Genomic DNA, 22661 nt, shown 5'->3' with positions numbered 1-22661 from the left:
AGACATTTTGTTAAAGTATGAATAGCCTCTTACAATAACAAAGCCTTAACCTGAGAGCAAGCAGATACACGGTTGTTTTCTCCCTCAGTCCTAAAGACTATTGACGTATTTATAATTGTAGCATTTACAATAATATTTGTAAGCCACTCAACTCGTCTTTCCTTAGTCATGAAATTAATCTTTGTCTTTAGTAGTTCGTTTATTTATGACTCACTAACATCAATTCTGTAACCTTTTTTCTGTTGTCGATAATAAAATGCCATTGTTAAATGCTCAGCAAAAAGGCACTGACATCTTCTATCCTTCTACGCAAGGTGAGTATACAAATTATGGGAGGATGAGACTTACTTATTCAAACTGATGGTTGACCCCTCATCCCAGTCTACAATGCTCTACACACAAAACCTATCTTGCAGATTTTTCATGTTTGTGTATTTGCATGCATATCTCTTTAAGAATGGTATTTTCAAGAGTATCAAGTAGATAGATCATTTATTTGCCTACGACCTTTCGGAATACTTGCGTCTTGTTGAGCTACTCTAGCTATGGTTAATGTACATTTGCATGGATGAGGCTGTACTGTATGCATAAGTGGGGAGCTTCATTTCTGAAATTAAGCTGCTTTAGCAATTTTCTTTGAAAGGCTATTAAATGTTGAGATTTTTACTTTCCATTTTGTGATATCCAGAGTGCCTGCCTTGCACACTCACAAAACTAATAAATGTATTTCATGCTTTAAAATAGCATTTCTTACAAAAATTAAGAAAAAATTAGGACTGGCCCTATTCATTCCTTTAGTTTCCAAGCCAGGAGCACAAAGTCAGCATGAGGTGCAAGTCCATAGATCCTTGTTGTGACATTACCCACTTTAAGACCTTGGTGACTAGGATTCTTTTCTGTTTGGACTGTATAGGTCACCGGGCTTTTATGAAGATAAATTAAAGTAATACAACAGAAACAAACTGAACCTCAGGCTATCAAGGTAAAATAAAAAGCATCATTAATTGGTTTATTGTTTTCCATCTCTGAATCTAGAGTTTTGGAGGTGGGAGGGCTGGATGACAGCTGCCCCATGTTTTACCTCAGCTTTCTTAAAATATCGTGAGGTAGAAAGAAGCTGTGCATTTCGTCTTCCACAATGTATATCTCGGACTCACAAACAATACATACTTTAAATAAGATCATACACAAGCGAGCGTCAACATACTTCCCTGTGTGGTGTGCCGGCTTGATGCCTTCTGTCTGGTGCCCTGTTTTATAAACAACTGGCCAAATCATCTCACTGGCTGATTTAGTCTCCCCGCTGAATTTGTTGACTTATGGAACTGATTAGTGGTCTGGGACTTAGAGACGGAGATTTTTCTTCTAAGCTCTGCCTGACAGCACAGATTGCAGATTTCCAGCCTGGTGAAGATGTGCAGCCTGGTGATCTCTTGCTTCGACAAAAGCTAGCAAATATGTACACCTGAGCTCAGAGACAGGGCCTGACTTTGGTTTTTAATGATGAGATTACCATATCGCCCTCTCCATGATAGCTCAGAGATGCTGAAAATGCCCTGCATAATTAACAAGTCAATTCAACAGGAGTCTTTTTCCCCCCTTTAGGATGAAAAATGAAGCAAATCACTATCGATAATGGAAGCAAATGCCTGTCATCACTCATCCTCACAGCCGATTTGTCTTGCACAGATGTGTCTCCGAGCCCATTTGGGGAATTCAATGAAAGGTACAGGTGTCAGTCCCCAAGATCAATGGGCTAGGCAAAACGTCCAAGAAACCTTTGCTTGCTGTAGAACTTTTGCAATTATATGTCCCACAGATCTTCCACTCAGTGCGGCAGCTGATACTGATATTTCCTGTTAGTCTTAGTCACTAATGCAGGGTGCATAATCCAGACACAGAGCAAGGTACTTGTAACACAGCGGTGGAAGGAGATACTTGTGACCTTTGTCATTGTAGCAATTAGTTTAAAATATTAAAAAAAAATTGTTGTATGTTCTGTGTGGTCATATTTACAGACTAGGAAATCAAAAGGCAAAACTGAGGTTTTCCCAGGATCATAAAGTCAGCTAACAACCTGAGATGAAGCTTACGTCCTGATGATAATAGATGATAACTATTGTTTGTGAATAGGAGCTGAGTGAAGAAACTAGAATCCAAGGACTTTTAAAGACAGTGAGAAAAAGAGGAATGGTGGGCAAAACTGGAAGCCCGAGACAGAATTTTCTAGGCACCGGAAATATTCCAGTGAATAAAATATGAGCCTTCAGTTCTTAGCTCAAATCACACAGAGGAAGTACAAGACACCTTGAGTCAACTATTTTAGTCATTCTGGACCTTGACTGTGAGCCTCATTAGCGTAAGCCACCATGCAACAGCGTATGCCTGCCTCACTCTAAATTGTTAGGAGTGTCCATAAAAGTAAATGCAGTGTGGCAAGACATTTTAGAAATGGGATGATCAAAAAGGACTTAAAAATAAAATGCTAATTCCTTCCTTATTAATTCTCCACATAAAAGCTCTTCTTTGACTCATCTCTGCTCTAAAGGATAGCTAGAATGCTTCCAAAGAATTGCATCCTGCTCCCACTGGCCTATGACTACTGAGTCGCTTTCAAGGACTCTTTCCTGCCACAGCAACTTTGCACCCCTCTAATGTAATCCGAGCCACTCTGAAACAGGGCCCAGCAACTCCTCCACACAATCTCTTTCCAAGCTAGTCAACTCATTTTTCTCCAACCTGGCAGGAGCTTTCTCCACCAAGTGATTGCCTGCTTCCTTATCTGAAACTCGATTTTTCTAATCTTAGCTTATGTGTCCTGTTCCTATTCCTCAAGATTCAATTTAAAACTAACCTCTACTGAGTACATGGCTTTGGGGGATCTCTGATCTTTGAAATCTCAAGAATCATCTGATCACTCCACAGTACCAGAGGTATCTGACATCAAGTTTTGTTTTTACGTGAAGGACCAACCACCTCTAATGTTTGGAGAACTGGGCGGAGCAGTTTAAAATTCCCTTTTGTAGCTCCATAACTAGAAGGCTTCTAAGCTTCAGCATGTTGATCTGTATGAAAGTGCAGTATCTGTATGACAGCCATGGTTAACAGTCAATCACCGTGTGTCAGAAGCCTGACACAGCTCCAAAGGAAGCTGTCTAAAGTCAGGCAAATAGAATGTTGTAGAAATTCAGTGGATCCAGCTGGGCAAACTACAGATTTATCGTTCCCAGCTCTATAACCTACTTTTAAAAAAAATATTGTGAAAAAAATATTCCAGGAGATAATGCAATGATAACCCTGTACTTTAAGCTAATTAAAAATCTTAGCTGAAGTTGCACAATAAGTTAAAGCAAATTTGGAACACAAACTTCAAAAGTGAAATTCCCAAGATGGGCTTACCTCATCGGTTCACAAACTGCTATGTAACACAGAATTCTAGGAAGGTTTTATTTTGTTTCGTTTTTTAAAAAAAGTTCTGATGTCTAGGTCACAGCCTTATCAATTAAATAATCTCTGTGATGGAAAAAAATCAATATTTTTTAACTCTACAGATGATTTTATTGCGCAGAAATGCTGACAAACAATCTTGGATCCAAGACATTAAAGTTTGAGCTAGCTCCCTGGAAATGCTGATGCTTCCCAAACCTTACCAGCCACCAGGCCAACACCCCTGACGTGCTCACTGGACATCAACTGTATCCATTCAAGATTCCTGAAATCAAAATGTACATTTAAATCATATCCCTTTGTAGTCATAACTACTCACTGGAGGTTGGGTCAGCGCTCTACCACAGCAATGCCAATCAGAGTGTGAACTTGGGATAGAAGTGACAGTACCAAGGATGGCCCAATCTTCTGATCGGAATCAGAGTGTGAACGTGGTATAGATGTGACCACTGCCACCACCACCACGCAAAACCGGGCGCAACCTTCTGATCAGAAACTCTAGAACCGACTGAGAAATATCATCTTCCAAACACTGGCAAGCCTTAATGTACGAACATGAAGAGGAATAACTGCACTTTATTTGAGGTGGTTCTCAAACTCACCAGGGAGCGAGATGATCATGGATTTCTGATCCTCCTCTCTCCACTCATAAAGTGCAGAGATTAGTGGTATATGCCACCAAACCCTCTTTTCTGTGATGCTGGGGACCATGTCCAGGGCTTCCTGCATGGATATATAAATACTCTACTAACTCAGCTTCATGTCCAAATCCATAATTTAGGTTATTTCTAAAGAACACTGATTCCAAAGTTCTAACCTTAGAGGTTTTGATCTTATTGTTCTAGGTGATTCTGTGATAGCATTGTTCAAGAGCGTTAGATCACAGGACAGGACAGGAGCGATGTTCTTTTGCACAGGAAATGTTGGTATTTCCCCTTCCAAATTATCAGTCATCAAGGACGAAGAAGTAATCATTACAACCTCCCCAAAGTAGAGCCAGCAAACTGCATAAAGTTCCAAATTCTGTTCTTTCTCCCTTTCCTCCAAACTAAACCATTCGCTCCTTCCATGAGCGAAAAATAGCATAAATTTGACAACAGTGTCAATCCACCACACACATACACACACAAGCAGAAACTGAGGCTTCAAAGTGCTAATCTTTCCAAGTTCACATAACTGGCAAATGGGGAGATTCCTATGGTACCCGCGACTATCCAGGTATCCACACAGTTCCTGTGTGTTTTCTCCAGTCTGGAGTAGGGAAAATGAGCCCAAGTGCATATTGAAGAAACAATAAGAGTGATGGCTCCCATGGTTCCTAAAAGAAGAGGCAGTAGGTAAAACTGCTGCAGAATGGTTTAAAAGATTCCACCAAGATACTAAGGAGTAGGTTCAGTGAGGCTGTGCAGAATTGAGGTGACATAGATGGGGGGGTCCACATTCTATCTCAGTGTAGGAGCAAGCAGTTTATGAAGAGCAGCCACACTAGCTCTTGGCTGAATGCCTGCTTGGTACCACTGTCTATGGGATGCTAGAAAATATGTGAAAATGTATACACTCACAAACATACACATCCCACCCACGTCAAACTTCCCTAGTCAGATAATATGAAATAGGAAAACAAATCCAATCTCTTTAAGATTACCATATAATGGTTTACTACTTTCTCTTAAGCAGCACTTTAATTACCAAACATATTGAGGAAAAAAATTCTCAAGTTCAATGTTTATCCATCTAAAAAAAATTGCATCATAATATTGATCTGCCATTTACACTTCCTTCTTAATGTTTGGTAGGTGTTGTCAGAGGGATGCATGCACACAATATAAAGAAATGTTTGCTAGGAATAAAGGGATTATCATCAGGAAAGAGACCCTGGGGCTACAGTGTAGCCTGGGTCCAGAACTCTAGAGTTAAACTCCCTGAGTTCAAACCCGGCCTGTTATTTAATATCAGTACAGCCATGGGGGTAATTATTTTATTTTCCTGTTTCTCGGTTTACTCAAAAGGAAGAGTTGCAGTTTCTATTCTTACATATGCCTAAGATAAAAGCAAACTTTCTAAAAATTTCATACAAGTAGTAAACAATTAGAAAATGCTCAGTAAACATTAATGGTAGATACATCCCAAACCTACAAGTTTAAAAAAAGTTCCGGATTACTGGGTAAAGGAACTTGCTGCCAAGAGGGAAGACTTGAGATCAGTCTCCGGAACCCACATGGTAGAAGGAGAAAATCAACTCCCCCAAAAAAGAAATACTTCATGGCATGTGCATTTCATACCCAAACACATGTAAAATAAATAAATGTAAAAATATTAATGAAATCATGTCGGCACATAACCATTTTATTTTCCTGATTCCCCTTATTAAAGATATATAATCCCTCCCTTAAATTTCAAGGCAATATGCCCTGGAAACACCAGCCCACATGTGTATGCATTCAGGATTTGTCCCTATTCCTTTATTTAATTTTGACTATGAATAAATAATAAAACTAGCCACTCACCATAAACTTAACTACCATGAGTTAAGCACATAGCCAAGGTATACTTATTGACAAGGAAGCTAAATAAGAAGGTGAACCCAAAGAAAAACATATAAGCATCCCCCTGAATATTAACCTTCATCAGGCGATGAAAGAAGACAGAGACAGAGACCAACATTGGAGCATTGGACTGAAGTCTCACGATCCAAAGGAGGAGCAGAAGGAGAGTGAGCACGAGCAAGGAACTCAGGATGGCGAGGGGTGCACCCACACACTGAGGCAATGGGGATGATCTATCGGGAACTCACCAAGGCCAGCTGGCCGGGGACTGAAAAAGCATGGGACAAAACCGGTCTTGCTGAACATAATGGACAATGAGGACTACTGAGAACTGAAGAACAATGGCAATGGGTTCTTGATCCTATTGCATGTAATGGCTTTGTGGGAGCCCAGGTAGTTTGGATGCTCACCTTAATAGACCTGGATGGAGGTGGGTGGTCCTTGGACCTCCCACAGGGCAGAGAAACCTGCTTACTCTTTGGGCTGAGGAGGAAGGAAGACTTGATTGGGGGAGGGGGAGGGAATGGGAGGTGGTGGCGGGGAAGAGGCAGAAATCTTTAATAATTAAATTAATTAATTAATAAAAAAAAATAAAATAAAAAAAAAAAAAAAAAAAAAAAAAAAAAAAAAAAAAAAATTATAAAGAGAGGACCCAGCCTGCGCTCCAGGGGTAGTCCGGAGGCTGCACACGCAGTAAATGCACCAGCTGCAACTGTATAAATAAGTGATACAGTTTGTTCAGAAGGGAAAGAAGACTTTACAGTTAAAGAAACCACAGAAAAAGAAAACTGTCAAAACAAAAGACCAACAGCCTTGCTTGAAGAGACAGACTAAGCAAGTATAGATGGAGAAGAATATGTATTCTGTATGGGATTGCTTTAGTAGTACCACTAGACAATAAAGTCAGCTTATTGAATAAGGAGCTCTAGAAAATGAAAAAGAATTTGGGGATCTAAAGGAGAATGTTAATAACAGAGACTGAAATTTATCTAGATAAACCAGAAAAAAAAAAAAACCTGACTAAAATACACTTATTAGAGAGAAGGATCCTGAGCAAGAGGAATGCCTATTCTAGTACCCTCAGGTGGAACAGAGCTGATGTGTTTGAGGAACAGAAAGGAGAACAGAGAGCAGCGGCAGAGAAGCCTGAAGGCAGGAGGTTAACTTACATCAAATTTTACTCGTCAAATTCCAGTTTTCCTCTTAGCGATGTGCAACAGTAAAACAGAAACAAAAAGGAAAGAAAGAAGTTGAGCAAAGCAGTGAATTTGTCTCGTATTATGCCTTGACCGTGGCGGATGAACAAGGAAACCTAAGGTAAAAGGATCCCCTAGGAAATAAACAACTGCAAATGTCAAAGACAGCGGAGGCTGGCTCAGGTTTGTATGCTTATTGAAGGTAGGAGGGAATTGCATCATTGTTTTCAAATTCAGTACGAAACCCACTGCACTGCTGGATCCCACATCTTTGCCATTTTTAATAGTCCTTCAAAAGTTAAAAATAGACATCATCAACTTATAAACTTGAAAAGTTTCAGATTTTAAGCCTGTCTTTTATAAACACATCATTTTGCAGAGACGAGACTGTTCAAGATTCAGCAGGGTGGAAACCGGGTGACCCGGCCCTAGATTCAAGCTGTTATGGCTCTCAATGGGTGATGCTGAGCAGATTTGAACTGTTCCTTCACTGTCCGTACTCCGTTATTTTTCACAGCCATTGACTGAGAGCCACAGCCACCCCGAACTTGAAGGTCTTGGGGCTTTAAGCATGGGGCAGGAGAATAAGAAAAATTAGATGTGTCTATTGCTAAAATCTCTCCAACTGTTTTCATTTGAAGTAACTCAAGGAGAGAAAGCACATGTGTCCCTGCGGTTTGGGATCTTGGAATGTGTTCATTTCTTGCTAGGAGAACAAATAATTAAGTCGTAACCGAACAGGGAAGCACAGATGCAGCTAGCCCGTGTCATGTGATCTGTGCAGATGTAAACAGATGAGCAGATGAAGTGAGGATTCTGTGGCCGGGCGCATTTGCTGAGGATATATGGAGTTGGTGTGCCATAGACAGAGCACAAGGGCTGAAAGGGGCTCTGGTGTGAAGGGGTGACTCATCATCGTGTGTCTTAACTTTAATGTTGCTGTGACAAGCGACCCTGACCAAAGCATTTTGAGAAAGAAACCATGTATTCTGATGCACAGTTTCAGAGTCCATCATAGCAGAACAAAGCACCCAGAGCTTAAAGCCACTGGTCATATCACATGCATAGTCAGGAAACAGCGAGGGCTGAATAGGAGTTGTGGTTCAGTTTCCTTTCTTCATTTATAGTCTAGGAGCCCAGTCAGGGGAATAGCACAGCACCGCCCACAGTGGGTGGGTCTTGTTACCTCAACTAACATAATCAAGATAATTCCCCCAATATGCTCAGGCAGAGGTCCACCTCCTGGGTGATTCTAGATCCTTTCAAGTAGATGATACTAACTATCATACCACATGAATAAGACTGACGATATTCAAAAAAACAAAACAAAACAGAATCAGCATGTGTAAAAACATGAAAGCATAAATCTATGTAGTACATAGCTTTACTTACACTATTAAGTCATCTGTCACTTCTCGAATTTAGGTTTGTTTATACATCTGTCTAAAGTTGAGCTGGAGGATCTGTTTCTACAAGATCCTCCATATAATGCTGATGATGCAGGTAAGGGGTCTCCACACCTTCTGAGCTATTTGACTTAACTATTTCAATACCCTCCAATGGAAGCACATCAAACTGTTTTGTACAACAGCCGCCACTGAGAAGAATTCTACGTCTGCCAAACAGCCACTGTCTATGAGCTGCTTGCAAGCAACCACCCCCCAAAAATCCAAGCAAACAAAGTAGGCTGTCTAGCTCTAATGACAAGATAATAATAATGGGTGAGCTTTATTGAGAATTACTGTTTAAAACACTTTTCATAAATTGTCTCATTTAATAGATACAAAATTCCTGAGATCTAAGGACCAGTACACTCTCATGTATGGAAAGGATGAATTAAAGACACAGAAAAGTTAAATTACTGGCCCCAAGGCACACACAGTCCTGTGAAGCCCCATCCTGGATGGAAATGAACATGCAGGCGACTCTTTGGGACTTTATATGCATCTCAACGATACAATGCAGTGCTCTGCAAATTGATGAATTCATATCTGCTTACAATATACCTCTCAGGAAAAGAAGAGGAAGCCACAAAAAGATTTACTGAGCACACATTTATTTTGGCACAAAAGGAAAGAAAGGGAGTATCAAGGGTTTAAGAGGGTATATGTCCCTCTCATGTGGTACAGCCCAAGCTCACCTACATGGGAGAAAGTTTATGTGACTGACCCAAGGCCAAACATTAGCTACCACATGGAGCCAAGAAAACACTAAAGGCAACTTAAGTCTTGCCAGCATTCAGAAATCCACGTAGCTATGCGGTTTAAAAAAGATTCTAAACCCATGTATCCCACCTAAAAGTACATTATAAACTGTGGGAGAGAACCATTTCAACCGTCTCTCCTTTTCCTTTTCTGAGCTAGAAGTTACACTGGAGCAAGAGTTTTCCCATCAGAAAGAAATCTCCTATCAGGAAGAAGGTGACAGATCCAGGTTAAAGGAGCAAAGGGAGTTAGTCCTGGGGATATCAATAAGGTGCTAAACTATTCGAGGAAATAAATGGGTCTTGTTCAAGTTTTCCACAAATAAAATTTGGAGGCAATGTTATTAACAACAAAATATGCATTTCTTATAAATGCCAGGGATACCTTCTTTAGCTCCAAATCAGGTTACAAAGTGTTTTTTTTTTTCCTTTCTAAAAAAAAATTATCCAATGGAATAAATGAATTCACAAGTTGAGAGTGACAGCTAATTGTGCTACTGAGAGGAAATAACATGAGGAGTGTCAGCTCTGCATGGGCCAAAGTGCTGCTTGGCAGGATAAAAGCTTTGTCTGGGGATACCCGCTGGATAATGCATCCACTTCTTCTCTTTCAACTCAACCTACAGGTATAATTTCATAAGGAATAATGACAATGTCCTAAAATACAGACGACTCTAAAAAACAGAATTAGATACGGCGTCGCTTTTCTGCCAAAAGCTCTAACAAATGTGCTCGAGCGTGTGAAAGAGGAAGAAAGTCTGGGTCCCAAAGACCCATCATTAGAGACAGGGAATGTCTTCAAAGCTTTTGGGAGGCATCTGCATGTATGTCCTTATAACTAGGTACACGATTCCCTTGATAATTTTTCCCCCAAGCAACCATTTGGTTCTTGTTTCTGTTCAGAGTTGGGCAGGATGAGCTCCTGCTGGCTTTGGCTGTGTCTATATGCTTGTGACTAGTGGTATCAAAACATCGTATGCTTAGTATTGTATAGAAAACATAACTGGATGGCTAACTTCTTACATTTACAATTAGATTTCTAAAAACCAGATACAGGCAGTTTTGAAATACGTTTCCTAACACTAAAATCATAATGAAGTTAAAATAGTATGAGATCTAATAAACTGTAATTGTATTTAAGATTGACAGGAATATGAAATATTATAAACTTAGAAAAAAGGGATCCAAATTACCTATATGTTAACTGTAAAATAAAGAAAAAATGAAATATGCATTACTAGAATAAACAAGAGACTGAAATTTTCAGTCTAGGAGGAGTAGGGTTTATGTGTGTGAGAGAATGTATATGTGCGTGTGCATGCATGTGTCTGAGTGTGTTTGCTTCTGAGTGTGTGTGAAAATGTATAGAGGTGTGTGTGCATGCATGTCTGAGTGTGTTTAACTGTGAGTGTGTGTGCGTGTGAGTATGTCAGTGTGAGAATGTATATGTGTGTGTGCATGCATGTATCTGAGAGTGTTTGCCTGTGAATATGTGTGTATGTGTGTGAGTGTGGTTTTGAGTGTGTGTGTGTGTGTGTGTTACTGAGGACTGAACCTAGGGCTGCCAACATGCTAACCAACCGCTCCACAATCTTCTCGCTCTCTTCAGCTCTCCTTTGACCTTATGTTCGTAAACAGGGTTTCACTGAACCGCCAGGTTGGTCTTAAACTTAGTAGCTCAGATAGGCCCTAAAGTTCTGATCCTTCTGCCACATCTTTCCTAGTATAGGCCTGTGTCACTAAGCTTAGCAGGAATGAGTAGTTTTTTTTTTAAAAAAAAGGGAAAAAAACAGAATAAAACTATCTTTAAAGTGGAATAGAATAGAAAGCCAATACAAAAATGTTCAAAGACAACAAATTGGGCAAGAAAGTTGTGCAACACAAAGAACAAAGATGATATTGTGTAGATTTAATTTACATAAAATACAAATTATGAATGTCTTTTTCATGGAGTAGCATAAAAAGATGTAACGCAGAAGAAAAATACAAAGTTCATATGGCATACAAAGAAGTGTTCAGCTTAACTCAACAAAAAATAAAAAATAAAGATTATGCCTTAAAGAGGCCAACACGCATGCACACACACACACAATGTGTGTCAGACTTCACTATGTGGCCTCAGCTAATTAACCTTGCAAGGCTAGCTAGCATAACAGCTGTGTGCACACACTGCTGCTTTCCACTCGTATACGGGTTCTGAGGATGGAAACACAGGTCTTCCAGCTTTCACGGCAAATGCTTTATCCACCAAGCCAACTCTTTAGCCCACAAGTTAGGTGTCTAAACCACTCCAATTAAATCTGTATTCATATGAAAAAAAATCTGCCAAATACATGTTGTGATGATAAGGAAGCAAGTGACCAGGAAAGCAGATGAGGAACAGCTGGAGAGAACGTAGCAGGGAAAAAAATCTAGAATGTGCCTAGGTTGGGGAGAGTGGTCTGGAAAGAACATTGCTTTGAAGGTGTCGATGTCTTCCCTTCAAGGAATACCAGAAACACCACCTCCATGTTTGAACAAATGTGGGTGTAATGACTCCACGGCAGAACGTCAGAGTCTGGTCAAGAAGACAAAAGAAAGAACAGACTGGGTTTGGCTGTGGTTGGTGATTTGGGAAGGACTCCGAGAACTGGACTTCTCTCAGACTGAATGCTCTAAAGTGAGGACTGGGGTGGGAGTGATTCTATCGTTTGTCTTAATAAGTCTTCTCCACAAGGCTTTGCTTGATGAAATAGCGGTGACACTCACCAGCCAGGACTGAAAAGTAGCCATCCAGTCATTTCTCCTGCATCCTGGTTGTGTCTGTGCTCAAACATGAGTCCTGAGTGCATTTGCTTTTATTTTCATCCATCCCATCACCGGGGCCTTGTGTGACTGTGCCAGAGGCATGGTTTATAATCCACCTCCAACCTTACAGCAAGGCCTACTAGGTCTAGGGTTAGCATTGCTGTTCCTCACACAGTTTCTCAGTTGAAAACTCACTTGTGCCTTTATAATTCTGCCCCACATGCTTGAATTTCCTTCCCAAAATAATGCCGAAAAGGATTAGGGGAGGCTCCAAAGTTCCCCCCTCACTCCAAGACTATTAAAACCTTTTGCTTCTTCGTGCTACATGAAGGGGCTTTCCATGCCCATCTCCCCTCACTCCAGGTGGGTACAGTATGGACCCCACTCACCAGTTAACAGTGACATTAATCTTAGCATGCAGCCCCTCTCCACAGGCAGAGGGCACTTTGTGTATTTTCCCCCCAATGAAATGAGAACAATACAATTGGTTACATCATCATCATTATCTTTGCAGCATTGTTTACCCTCTTCAAATGTATCTCCTGTGAGAACGTATAGAACAGAATAACGAGCTTTTAAATTTTATGTAAAATATTTCTATTAATACTCTCCAAGCTGCAAATGTCTTTTTTTGTAGCAGTGTTCCAACACAGCCCTGCATTTTTGTTATCATTACATTTGTAGCGATTCTTATCTGCCACTACAGAAAAAAAAAAAACCCATTTGCTTTGTACTCAATTACATATAATTAGTCTTTTCTCCATGAACAAAAGAGCAGGTGTCTATCAGTTCTCTGAAGATGCCGTGGTAAAGACGGTTTGGACCTAATGAACCAAACACAACATTTTTGGCAGATGCTTATAGTAACAAGAGGGTTTTTTTTTTCTTTTCTTTTTTTCAAACAATCAACTGCTTTTGCTCCCCACCCACACAGAGTGGAGAAGAAAAGACATGTTAACAACTTAGAGGCTTATAATTTTTCTATTAAAAACATGAGTTGAATTTGAATGTCTCTCTGGCATTGTCTAGCCTTCATCTCCACGTAGAGAAAAGATTTTTAAAAGTTATTATTTCATTTAACATCTTTTATTGGTACATGTTGTGGGAGAGGGTCAGGAGCAAGTTCATCAATTGACGTAAGGATGTTGTAACCCAGTAGATAGCATTGTAAGCGTGTTCATTTCCTGGTTTAGATCATTGTTCTGCTGTTGTAGGAAACAATGGAATTAGAGACAGCTTCGTGAGTACAAATGTGTTTGCTACAATATCTGATTTTGCTAAAGTCTAGAATTATTTCAAAAAACAAAAGTAGAGCTGGAGCAATGGCACAGTGGTTAAGAGCACTGGCTGCTCTTCCAGAGGACCTGGAGTCCAACCCCATCACCCAGATAACACTCACAGGGATCTGTAACTCCATTCCTGAAGAATTTACCACCCTCATTTGACTTCTGGGCACACTGTACACATGATGTCCACAGACACACAGGCAGGCAAAATACCCTTACACACAATATAATAAAATAAAATTTTAAACAAGTAAAAGGTAAATATTATGGAGATGTGAATTATTTAACCAACCATTGAAAAACCTGTTTACAAGAAGACCTGTCCATTTAGGTAGCCAGCCAGCCAGCAAATGTGTACTATGCATGATAGACCATTATAAATATAATAAAGGATCAAAACAAAACTTCACATAGGAGCTTACCTTCTGGTAAATGAGATGAAATAAATAAATAAGGAGCAAAACAAATATGCTGCATAGCCACAGAAATTAAAGGTAAGAATAAAATGGATATAAATTTGGATCTAAAATAGCACCCAAAGGTCCATGTGTTTAAGGCATGATCCACACTGCGGCATCATTGAATGACATAGATAAAGCAGGTAAGTATATTACCTCTAAGAGTCTCATAACCATAATAAAATGGATGACAGAATGTAACATGTATATTACAATGCTCTGCCTTAAATAAAAGCTTAAAATATACTAGACAAAAAAAATTAAAAAAAATAAAATATACTAGACAATATGAAGAGTGGTTTCAGCATATAAACAGAAAAGGTTACTTTTAACACGGTATGTGTAATGTACGTTATGTTGGTAAATTGTCCTGTGTTGTTGCAGCTCACTGAGAAGCTGGCTCTAAAGTGAGATCAGTCCCTAATCTTAGAACCCAAGCATGTTGATCTCGAAATGTCCTTCAAGTCCCCTTGCTGGAACAGACCGCCCCTCACTACAAGGTCATCCAAGAGTGTGAGCTTCGAGCTTCGTGCCCTTGAGAAGAACTAGAAGGCGAACTGTCTCCAACAGAGGTTACTATTGTTTAGCCCATATTGTAGAGCTCCTGTAGTGGGAAAGCAAAACCCATTCATTCTTGGGATTAACTCCATCTATGGGTTAAAATCTCACTCCAAAACTCAAGTTTACTGTCTCAGCTTCCCAGCATCTGTGGGACATTGTGAGCTGCTGAGTTGATGATATCATCTCTATACGTTCCAATTTTTCCTTTTTAGTGTTTTTTTCTCACTTTATTCTTTATGATTGAGAATCTCACACAAGTATACAAAGAAATAGGATATATCTAACCCTAATCTCTCTCCCCCAGCTACTCCAATATCCCCATTCACCAACATGTACCACTCCCAACTTACTTTTTTCTTTTTCATTTAGAAGCCTCACCCAAGGGACCCTCTGCTATGCCATAGACTTCCTCTTCCTAGAATTCCAAATGACTGCCTCAATGAAGCCTTCCCCATTGATTTCTGCTGGATGTTTGGATGGCATCTTGCTACCTGTATATATCTGTCTGTCTATGCAACTATCTCTATATCACTTACTATTTACTCCTTTAGATTGCTAGGTGATGAATAAACTCACTCATCCAAATGAGTATTCGGCTATAGTAGTTCATATCTAAATAAGCAAAATCAAATTTGGGGAAGTTACAATATCTGATCATCAAGAAAGGCAGAATTTTTTTCTTGAAGAGAAGGTATGAATGTATTAAAACAATAACTTTCATATAGATATCTAAATGAACTTACATTCATCTTTAGAGTGTGCACACTGAAGTTATTTTGATAATAATTTATCAAAGTTATTCATGGCAGATCATCTTAGCTTAAAAACAATGGTATAAATTTCTGAGTTTAAATCAGTTCTGTAAGCATTTTATAGAACACATCATCAGTTACCCTATATGTATGTGGTGCATGTGTACCAGGAATTCTGGTGTTCTACGTATTTTTCTTGTATGCCTGGAATATATGTGCATACATGTATATATGTATGTATGTATGTATGTGTGTATGTATGTATAGATATGCATGGATTCAAGTATGTGATGGGCCTAGACTCAGAGTAGATCACTCTCAGTTATTTTTCTGGCAACAATGAAGGATCTGTGTGCTTGGATCCCATGGTGTTTGCTACCCTCTCTCCTCTGGGTGGAAGGTGTTACACAGCTAACTGGGTTCAGGCAGCATCCTGTAGAACAGAGAGAGAATGGGTACTCGACTTGCTTAGGGAACAAATCGGTTTCTATCAGTTTATAACTCTTTCATTTAAATGGTTTTAATTTTTGATGCTTTCTTACTTGTATACAATGAAGAATCCCCCTACCACTTTCTCTTACTCCACTTCAATCCTTCTGACCCCCTTTTTCTTCTCAACTCTTCCCTCTCCAACTTCCCTGTCCTTTCTACGTGTCTTTCCTGTGGTCTTGGCTGCTATGTGTACATGTTTACCATGGCCTTGTCACATGCACCAGGCAATATTTTAAGGAACTCCTCTAGCTCTCCGTTCTGTCGCCTCTTCTTCCGAAATGTCCCCAGGGTCTCAGCATGGCTGCTGTAAGTGGTAACATTAATTTTTCAACTTTTAAAAATGTCCAATGGGTGGTGTTGAAAGAAAATGCTGCTACTGTTTTTCTCTTTAGTCATTTTTTGTGTTAAACACGGAACTGAGGTCTAGAGATACCTCACAATCAACACGAGAGGCACAGCTAGGCAGTTCCCTGCCTCGGCTTGTAAGTGTGGCCCTCTCAATCAGACATTCAAGTGCAGATGCAATAGATGACCGACATATGCAGGGAGTATGGGCTCTTCATTCTTCTCGCCTGAATTGAAAGCTTGAACCACTTAGAGAATGCATTCATGGAAACACAAATTAACAGTGCAAACCACAATGAAGCAATCAACTGCTTGGCCAAAAATGAGAGAAAAGTGGCATGGGATTATTCATAATAAGATCTTTTCTTTATTGTAATTCATATTTTGTAATGCACAATATTAAATAAACAGAGAAAATTCAAAAGGGGTGGACAGGAATGTCTCAGCGCTTTAAGAGTTTTAAATCTTGCCTCAAACGCCATTGTTAATTTAACAGTTACAGCACCGTAAAATATCTGATTTTATGTTACCTGTTGAAGTGTGAGAGGTTTCCAGGGTGACAAAATCACTTTCATCAGAACCACTGGGTGGATATATGATGAACATATACTCTGTGTTTCCGATTTTCTCCTTTCTTTCTGAGGTGCAGCCTCAGGTAGCTCAGGCTGCCCTTAAAGGCACTATAAAGCCTCACATAATGCTGAACTTTTGACTTGGCTGCATTTCCCCTCTAAAGCTCGATTATACTCATGTGCCTACTACCCCGGGTTCATTCACTGTACATTTAATAGTACAGATCTAGCAATAAATACAAACCAATATGTCATTATAAAACCGATATGTCACCCTGAGCAATCCTAGAACGGGGAATTTGCCCTGAGGCAGTTGTATGATTGTGAAAACATTCTCGCCTCTGAAGCATGTGTATTCGTTGTTTCCAAAATATGAATACATTCTCTCATGCCTTGATGAAGTGCATTTCCCTTCTGAACTTGTTAACTCTAATAACTGTTTCTGGAAGATATTTTTGAATAATCGTTAACATTCGCAACTTTTATTTCAAGACTGTCTTTAAGTCCATGTTAGATCTACCAGCCTTTACTAACTTATTCCAATTACATGTACTGAACATCATGAGGGTGTTCAGATGTTGTCCTTAACCACAATGAAATGACATATACATTATGTGTTTCGTGTTTGCCTGAAGAAGTAATGTTTTCCACCAAAAAAATATGTTCTGAGAATTATAATTTGTTTGTCACTTAGGTCCAAGATTTAAATATCACCTTGTGTTGTAAAGTCTGTATTATTTCTATGAGTGCTTAGCTCACAGGCAAAAAAAAAAAAAATTCCCAGTAAGAAGACATCTGTATCTAATGGCTACTGAAAATCTTTCAAGCACCCTGCCCTCTCAATGAACACATATCTCCTCTGATATAGAGCTGTATTTTCTATAGAGAATAAGAAACTAATGCTACAAGAAGATTAAATGGGAAGACTAGTTCATTTATCACTGAATAGTCCAAAAAGCAGCATGGCTGTGTTGGGCTACATATTCAATTTGCACAGCATTGAAAATAGCTGGTGTTCCTTACTGTAGTCGCTGTTTTCGTCCTTGGTTCCATCAATGGTACCATCTGGATGCATCTGCAGGAAATATCCCTGCTGGCTGAATAACCTTGTCACAATCCCTTTCAGCTGGGGTTCTGCAAGACAAGATGAAATAATTATTTGCTTTTTATTTTGTTTATAAAAATGCACACTTGCAAGTTGTTAAGTACATTCCATAAGTAAATGCATAAGTGCCCATGTTATAAATATTGAAATTAGCATTTGGAAGGGGGTTGTTTCTGTGTAATAGCTATGCCATTCTTCTTCCTAGGGGCAGAACCATAATGCTTTGAAATGTCTCATGTGTCAGTAAATATTAAAGCTAATTATGGTTAGAAAACACAGACAAGTTAAATAGTAAATTATTCCCCCTTCTTCTACAGATGGTGCCTTCCTGCAAGATGCTCCCAAGTTTACGGCTCTATTCCAGCATCACTGAAAAGGCAAAAATGCCATGATAACGCCTATGTTTCCTGACATCATAATTGGTATCTGAATGACCTCTTATTTCTGTATGTCAGGTACCTGTTAGAAGCACCTGGGTTTTGAAATTCTGGTCAAATTCATTCAAAAAGAACTACAAGTGAGATGAAAACTGCGCAGGAATGAGACCTTCACAACTACCCTTCACCACAGAGGTGCAACTTGTGTCTCGAATACAAAGCAACACAGTCAAAACCTCAAGTCAGAAACATTTATTTAAAAATAAATTAAGTCATAAGTGGTCCTCACTTTTAGACATTTTGTATAACTAAATCATCAAACTCCTTGATACAGCACATTTATAGTTCTGCTTATCAATTTATATAAATATTTACAGGTTTTCCACTGTGGTGATGCCTATAGCAACAAACTGGTTTCTACAGCGTTGCCATCCTTTCTTGTCTAGTGCTGGATGGAAATTATCAGGATACTTACAGCTCCAGCTATTTCATAAACCATAAGCAGAAACAGAGAGTGCTGTCGCTGATGGTAGAAACCAAGGCAAAGATGGAAACCACATTACTGAAGTTAAGAATGAAGAATGATGTCTCTGGAAGGATCATCACTGAATTTGTGCCTGTCAGCCTAGACCTTTGTGTTTGTTCCATGAATATCAGTTAGGAATTCACTTTTTTCCCCTCTCTAGGAATACATCAGGTAAACCGAATACTTTCATGGTGTGTGGTTCTAACAGGAATCCAGTACGTGACTTGATGGCCACAACTGGAAATATAAGACAATGTGTTCGGCATCAAAGCCGTCATAAGAGACAAAAGAAACACTAAGAAAATTAAAAATAAGCAACAAGGGGTGAATGTGGAACGGAATTAGAAATCAGGCATTCCAGTTAATAGTGATATATTTTCTTGAATTAAATAAAATACTTTTAATTTGAGGGCCTAAATTTCCTTATTGAGACAAGCTGAAAGTCAAACAAATAGTCCCTTCTATAATTTGCTCCCTGCCACGTTAGAGTGCTCTACCCTTAGTGGTGACAGGATTTGTCCTCAATGCTTGTCCTCCATGGACCCACTGAACACTATATGCACACCATGGCTACATCAGAGAAACACACAGTTACATAACAAACAACTGCATTCATCTTCAACAAGCTGGCATGGCTAGGCAAAGGCTTCTGGTATGACCCACTCAGCTCTAGGGGCATAAAACCCATCCAAAAGCCCCAGCTTTCTTGGCATCCCAAGCAACAATGTAACATCCGAGTTTCAGGTTTCTCATGTAGATTTAAAAACAAAAATTCTACTTATATGGTAAACACTGAAAATGTCAAATGAGTAACTATGACGGTATGGACCAGAAAACTGCACAAATCTATAAATCCTAATCAGTGCATAAAGTTTCAACTATAAAAATCAAGGAAGCTAGAAGGGTGAAGAATGCACAGCCTCCTGGGTCTGTTGTGGTAAAATAGTGACTGAACTTGTGAAGGCTGAGACTAGACAGAGAGAAAATGACAGCAGGAGAGGGATAAGGTCTCTCAATCCATGTCTTTCTGACAAGCTTCAGGTCACTTTAGGAAGTCCTGTCCTCTTGGGTAATGAGATGCATGGCCAATTACTCATTAGAGCCTGCAAATTCTTGTTTGTTTTCCTCCTGCTTCTCTTTCTGCACCTGCAATTAAACACTGTTTTTTGCCATGGTGAAGTTATCCCCCTGTTGGGACTTTGGGAATTCAGGTTGGTAAGTCTTGTTCAGAATAATGAGCACGAGACCTTTACACCACCTCCGTATGCCAAGAGCAGGGAGGAGTTAGAGCTGGATCTGAGTCTTAATTGCGTGATGATCTAGAAATACAAAGGTCCTGGATCACAGAGATTTCACAGGAGACCAGCACATCTATTGAGCATGCCCAGAGTCCAATGCAGGCCACTTTGAGCTGTGCACTGCACCTGTAGAACAGTGCCCCGTTATGTTCTCTCTATCCCTACCAGCCTTTCTAGCTCCAGCCAAAAGCAGTCCCTCAAGAAAGGTTGGCCAATATAAGTGTGGGACTAGTGTGAGGGAGGGGAGTGTCTTGCTGTATGTGAAAGAAATACTAAATATCTAGGACCATTTTTTGACATATAAAGCATCCTGTTCATATTAAAAACATACATGTTCTTTGTCAATCTCTTCTTAGGAACCTAAGAGATGGGGGTATGGAAAAGCCCTATGCTATATTCAGGGAACACCTGAGCTAAGGTATGAAACACAAATTACACTAGTGTCAAGGGAGGGGCTGCTGAATGAGTGAAGAAATGTGGCATGATGTACCCTGCCCCAGAAGCAAGGACTAATTCTGTCTAAGTTAGATGAAAATACCAGTGCCACTTGAGGAATGGGCAGGGTCCCCTCACCCATGTATGCGTGTATTCATGTGCAGGAAGGCACGTGCATATATGTGCACATGTTTTCAAATGCATGAAAGTGTGTGTGATGGGGGAGATGATAGGTAGGTAGATAGATAGGTAGGCAGGTAAATGGATGGATAGATAGATAGATAGATAGATAGATAGATAGATAGATAGAGGTGATAGGTGATAGTGAGGATGCCAGAGGACAGCTTCAAGTATTGTTCCTCAAGCACTATCTGCCCCCACGTTCTCTTGATATAGGGACTCTCACGGGCCCTGCTAACTGGCCAGTCAATGAGTTCCAGGAATCTACCCAGGAATAATCTCTCTCTCTCTCTCTCTCTCTCTCTCTCTCTCTCTCTCTCTCTCTCTCCTCTTCCCTCCCTCCCTCCCTCCCTCCCTCCCTCCCTCTCTCTCTCTCTTCCCCCCGCCCTGAGATTATGAGTGAATGATACCACACTCAGCACTTTTTATTCGGACACTGGGGCTAAACCATCTCCACAACCTATGCATAAAACGTTCGTCTGAAAAGATGAAACACATAACAAAATCAAAACATGAACAGAGGCTTTCCAAATAGAAAACACAGCAAGCAGACGCTGCCAATAAGTCCAGGACGGACAGAACACAGAGAGTAAATTCTCAAATGCCGACATGCGGTTAGTGTGCCCAACAAGTGTTTACAGATCAAGAGTGAGTTTAATAGAACAGTGAAATTAAATAAAACATCTAAATAAGGGTTATTAAATTATTTATAATTTAAGCAACTTTTAGGTTGAGAAGTATTTTATTCATCTTTTTTTCTATTTTCTAATGAGCTGGTGGCCAAATTATCTAATGATGATGGAGGAGTTAGTCTGTTATGTTTTATATTACTAAAGCAGAGTGGTAATGCTGCAAGCATTTTCCCTCAAATCCATTTCCTCCTTTTCCTGGGCACCCAGCTCGACCATATGTCCTAGCCTCCCTTGCAATTAGGTTTGGCAGATGAAAGAGTGTCATATGGAAAGTAAGTGGAAGGGATATGTGCCATTTTCAGGCCAAGGCTTTCAAAAGCAAACATTCTCTTCCCCACTCTCTCCAGATTAAGATGGCTAAACCCTAGGGGATGCTGAAGCAATGGAATGGAAGAATGCCGTGCCCTGAATAACCAGTAGAGAAGAGAAAATGACTATCAGAAATACCCACCTTGGGCATTGAGGTAAATAACAAACCAATTTCCATGGGCTCGATGTGGTGGCTTCCTTCTAATGAGAACAGTATAGAAAAGAGGGGAGGGAGGATTTTACTTAATCATGACAAAACTCTACTTCAGTCTGGTGACCAAGGAGAACACCGACAGTAATAAGTGTATCCTTGGTATAATGGGCCGAGATGGCAATTTATCCCTGCAACTTTTCATCAAAAGTGCAATAATCTCTCACTACAGGAGAGACCCAAAGCAGATCTCCACAAACTAGCACCCAAAACACTTGTTTCAAACCCCTCAGAACTGTCAAGGTCGTCCACAAAAGGGAAACAGTCAATGCCAAAGGTAAGACTAAAGAAGGAGCATAAAGGGATGTGACAACTAAAGGGAATGTGGTATTTGGGAGCTGAAAAGGCAAAACAATACATTTTATAAGAAAAAAGCTAGGAGGCATGGTAGCACACGCCTGTGATAGTAGAGATTGGTGGTCTGAGGCAGGAGGATCACAAGTGTTAGGTGACTATGCTTAAAAAAAAGACAGACAGACAGAAAAATGAATAAAAAGAATGAGGAAAAGAGGGAGAAATAATCATGTATAGGAGTGCATATCTATAAGGAGTGCATATCTATAATCCCAGAATTTGGGAGGCAGAAGCAGGAGGATGTGTGGTTCAAAGCCAGTCTAATAATGAATTCAAAGTCAGCCTGAACTACATGAGATTCTGCCAAAAAGAAAAAAAAAGGAAAAGAGAAAAGCAAAAAAAAAAGCAAGCTAAACTCATACTATCAAGTACACATATAGGTTTTCACAGTAGAAATTACAGAAAAAGAAGAAAAGAAAGTCTTTCTCTGACTCCTCTAAGCTGCTGAGTGAGGACAGAGGTAAAGGGTAGGGAGGATCCCACGCATAGTGCCACATCCTTGAGGCTAACAAGTCGATTTCAACAGGAC

General features: G+C 39.8%; 1 protein-coding gene across 3 annotated transcripts in view; it reads right to left on the bottom strand.

Annotated features, from left to right (window-relative positions):
- The window catches only part of Fgf12 (fibroblast growth factor 12), a 539239-nt gene that overhangs the window by 196358 nt on the left and 320220 nt on the right, over positions 1 to 22661 (bottom strand). For all 3 annotated transcript variants that reach the window (XM_057765082.1, XM_057765081.1, XM_057765080.1), the window contains one exon: positions 17669 to 17779. In XM_057765082.1, the coding sequence (XP_057621065.1) occupies positions 17669 to 17779 (111 nt within the window). The remainder of the gene's footprint in view (positions 1 to 17668; positions 17780 to 22661) is intronic.

Source organism: Chionomys nivalis, chromosome 3 (assembly GCF_950005125.1).
Source record: "Chionomys nivalis chromosome 3, mChiNiv1.1, whole genome shotgun sequence".
In the NCBI taxonomy this organism is placed as follows: Eukaryota; Metazoa; Chordata; class Mammalia; order Rodentia; family Cricetidae; genus Chionomys; species Chionomys nivalis.
The sequence above is the reverse complement of the archived record's forward strand: the minus strand, read 5'-3'. Positions and strand labels throughout refer to the sequence as shown.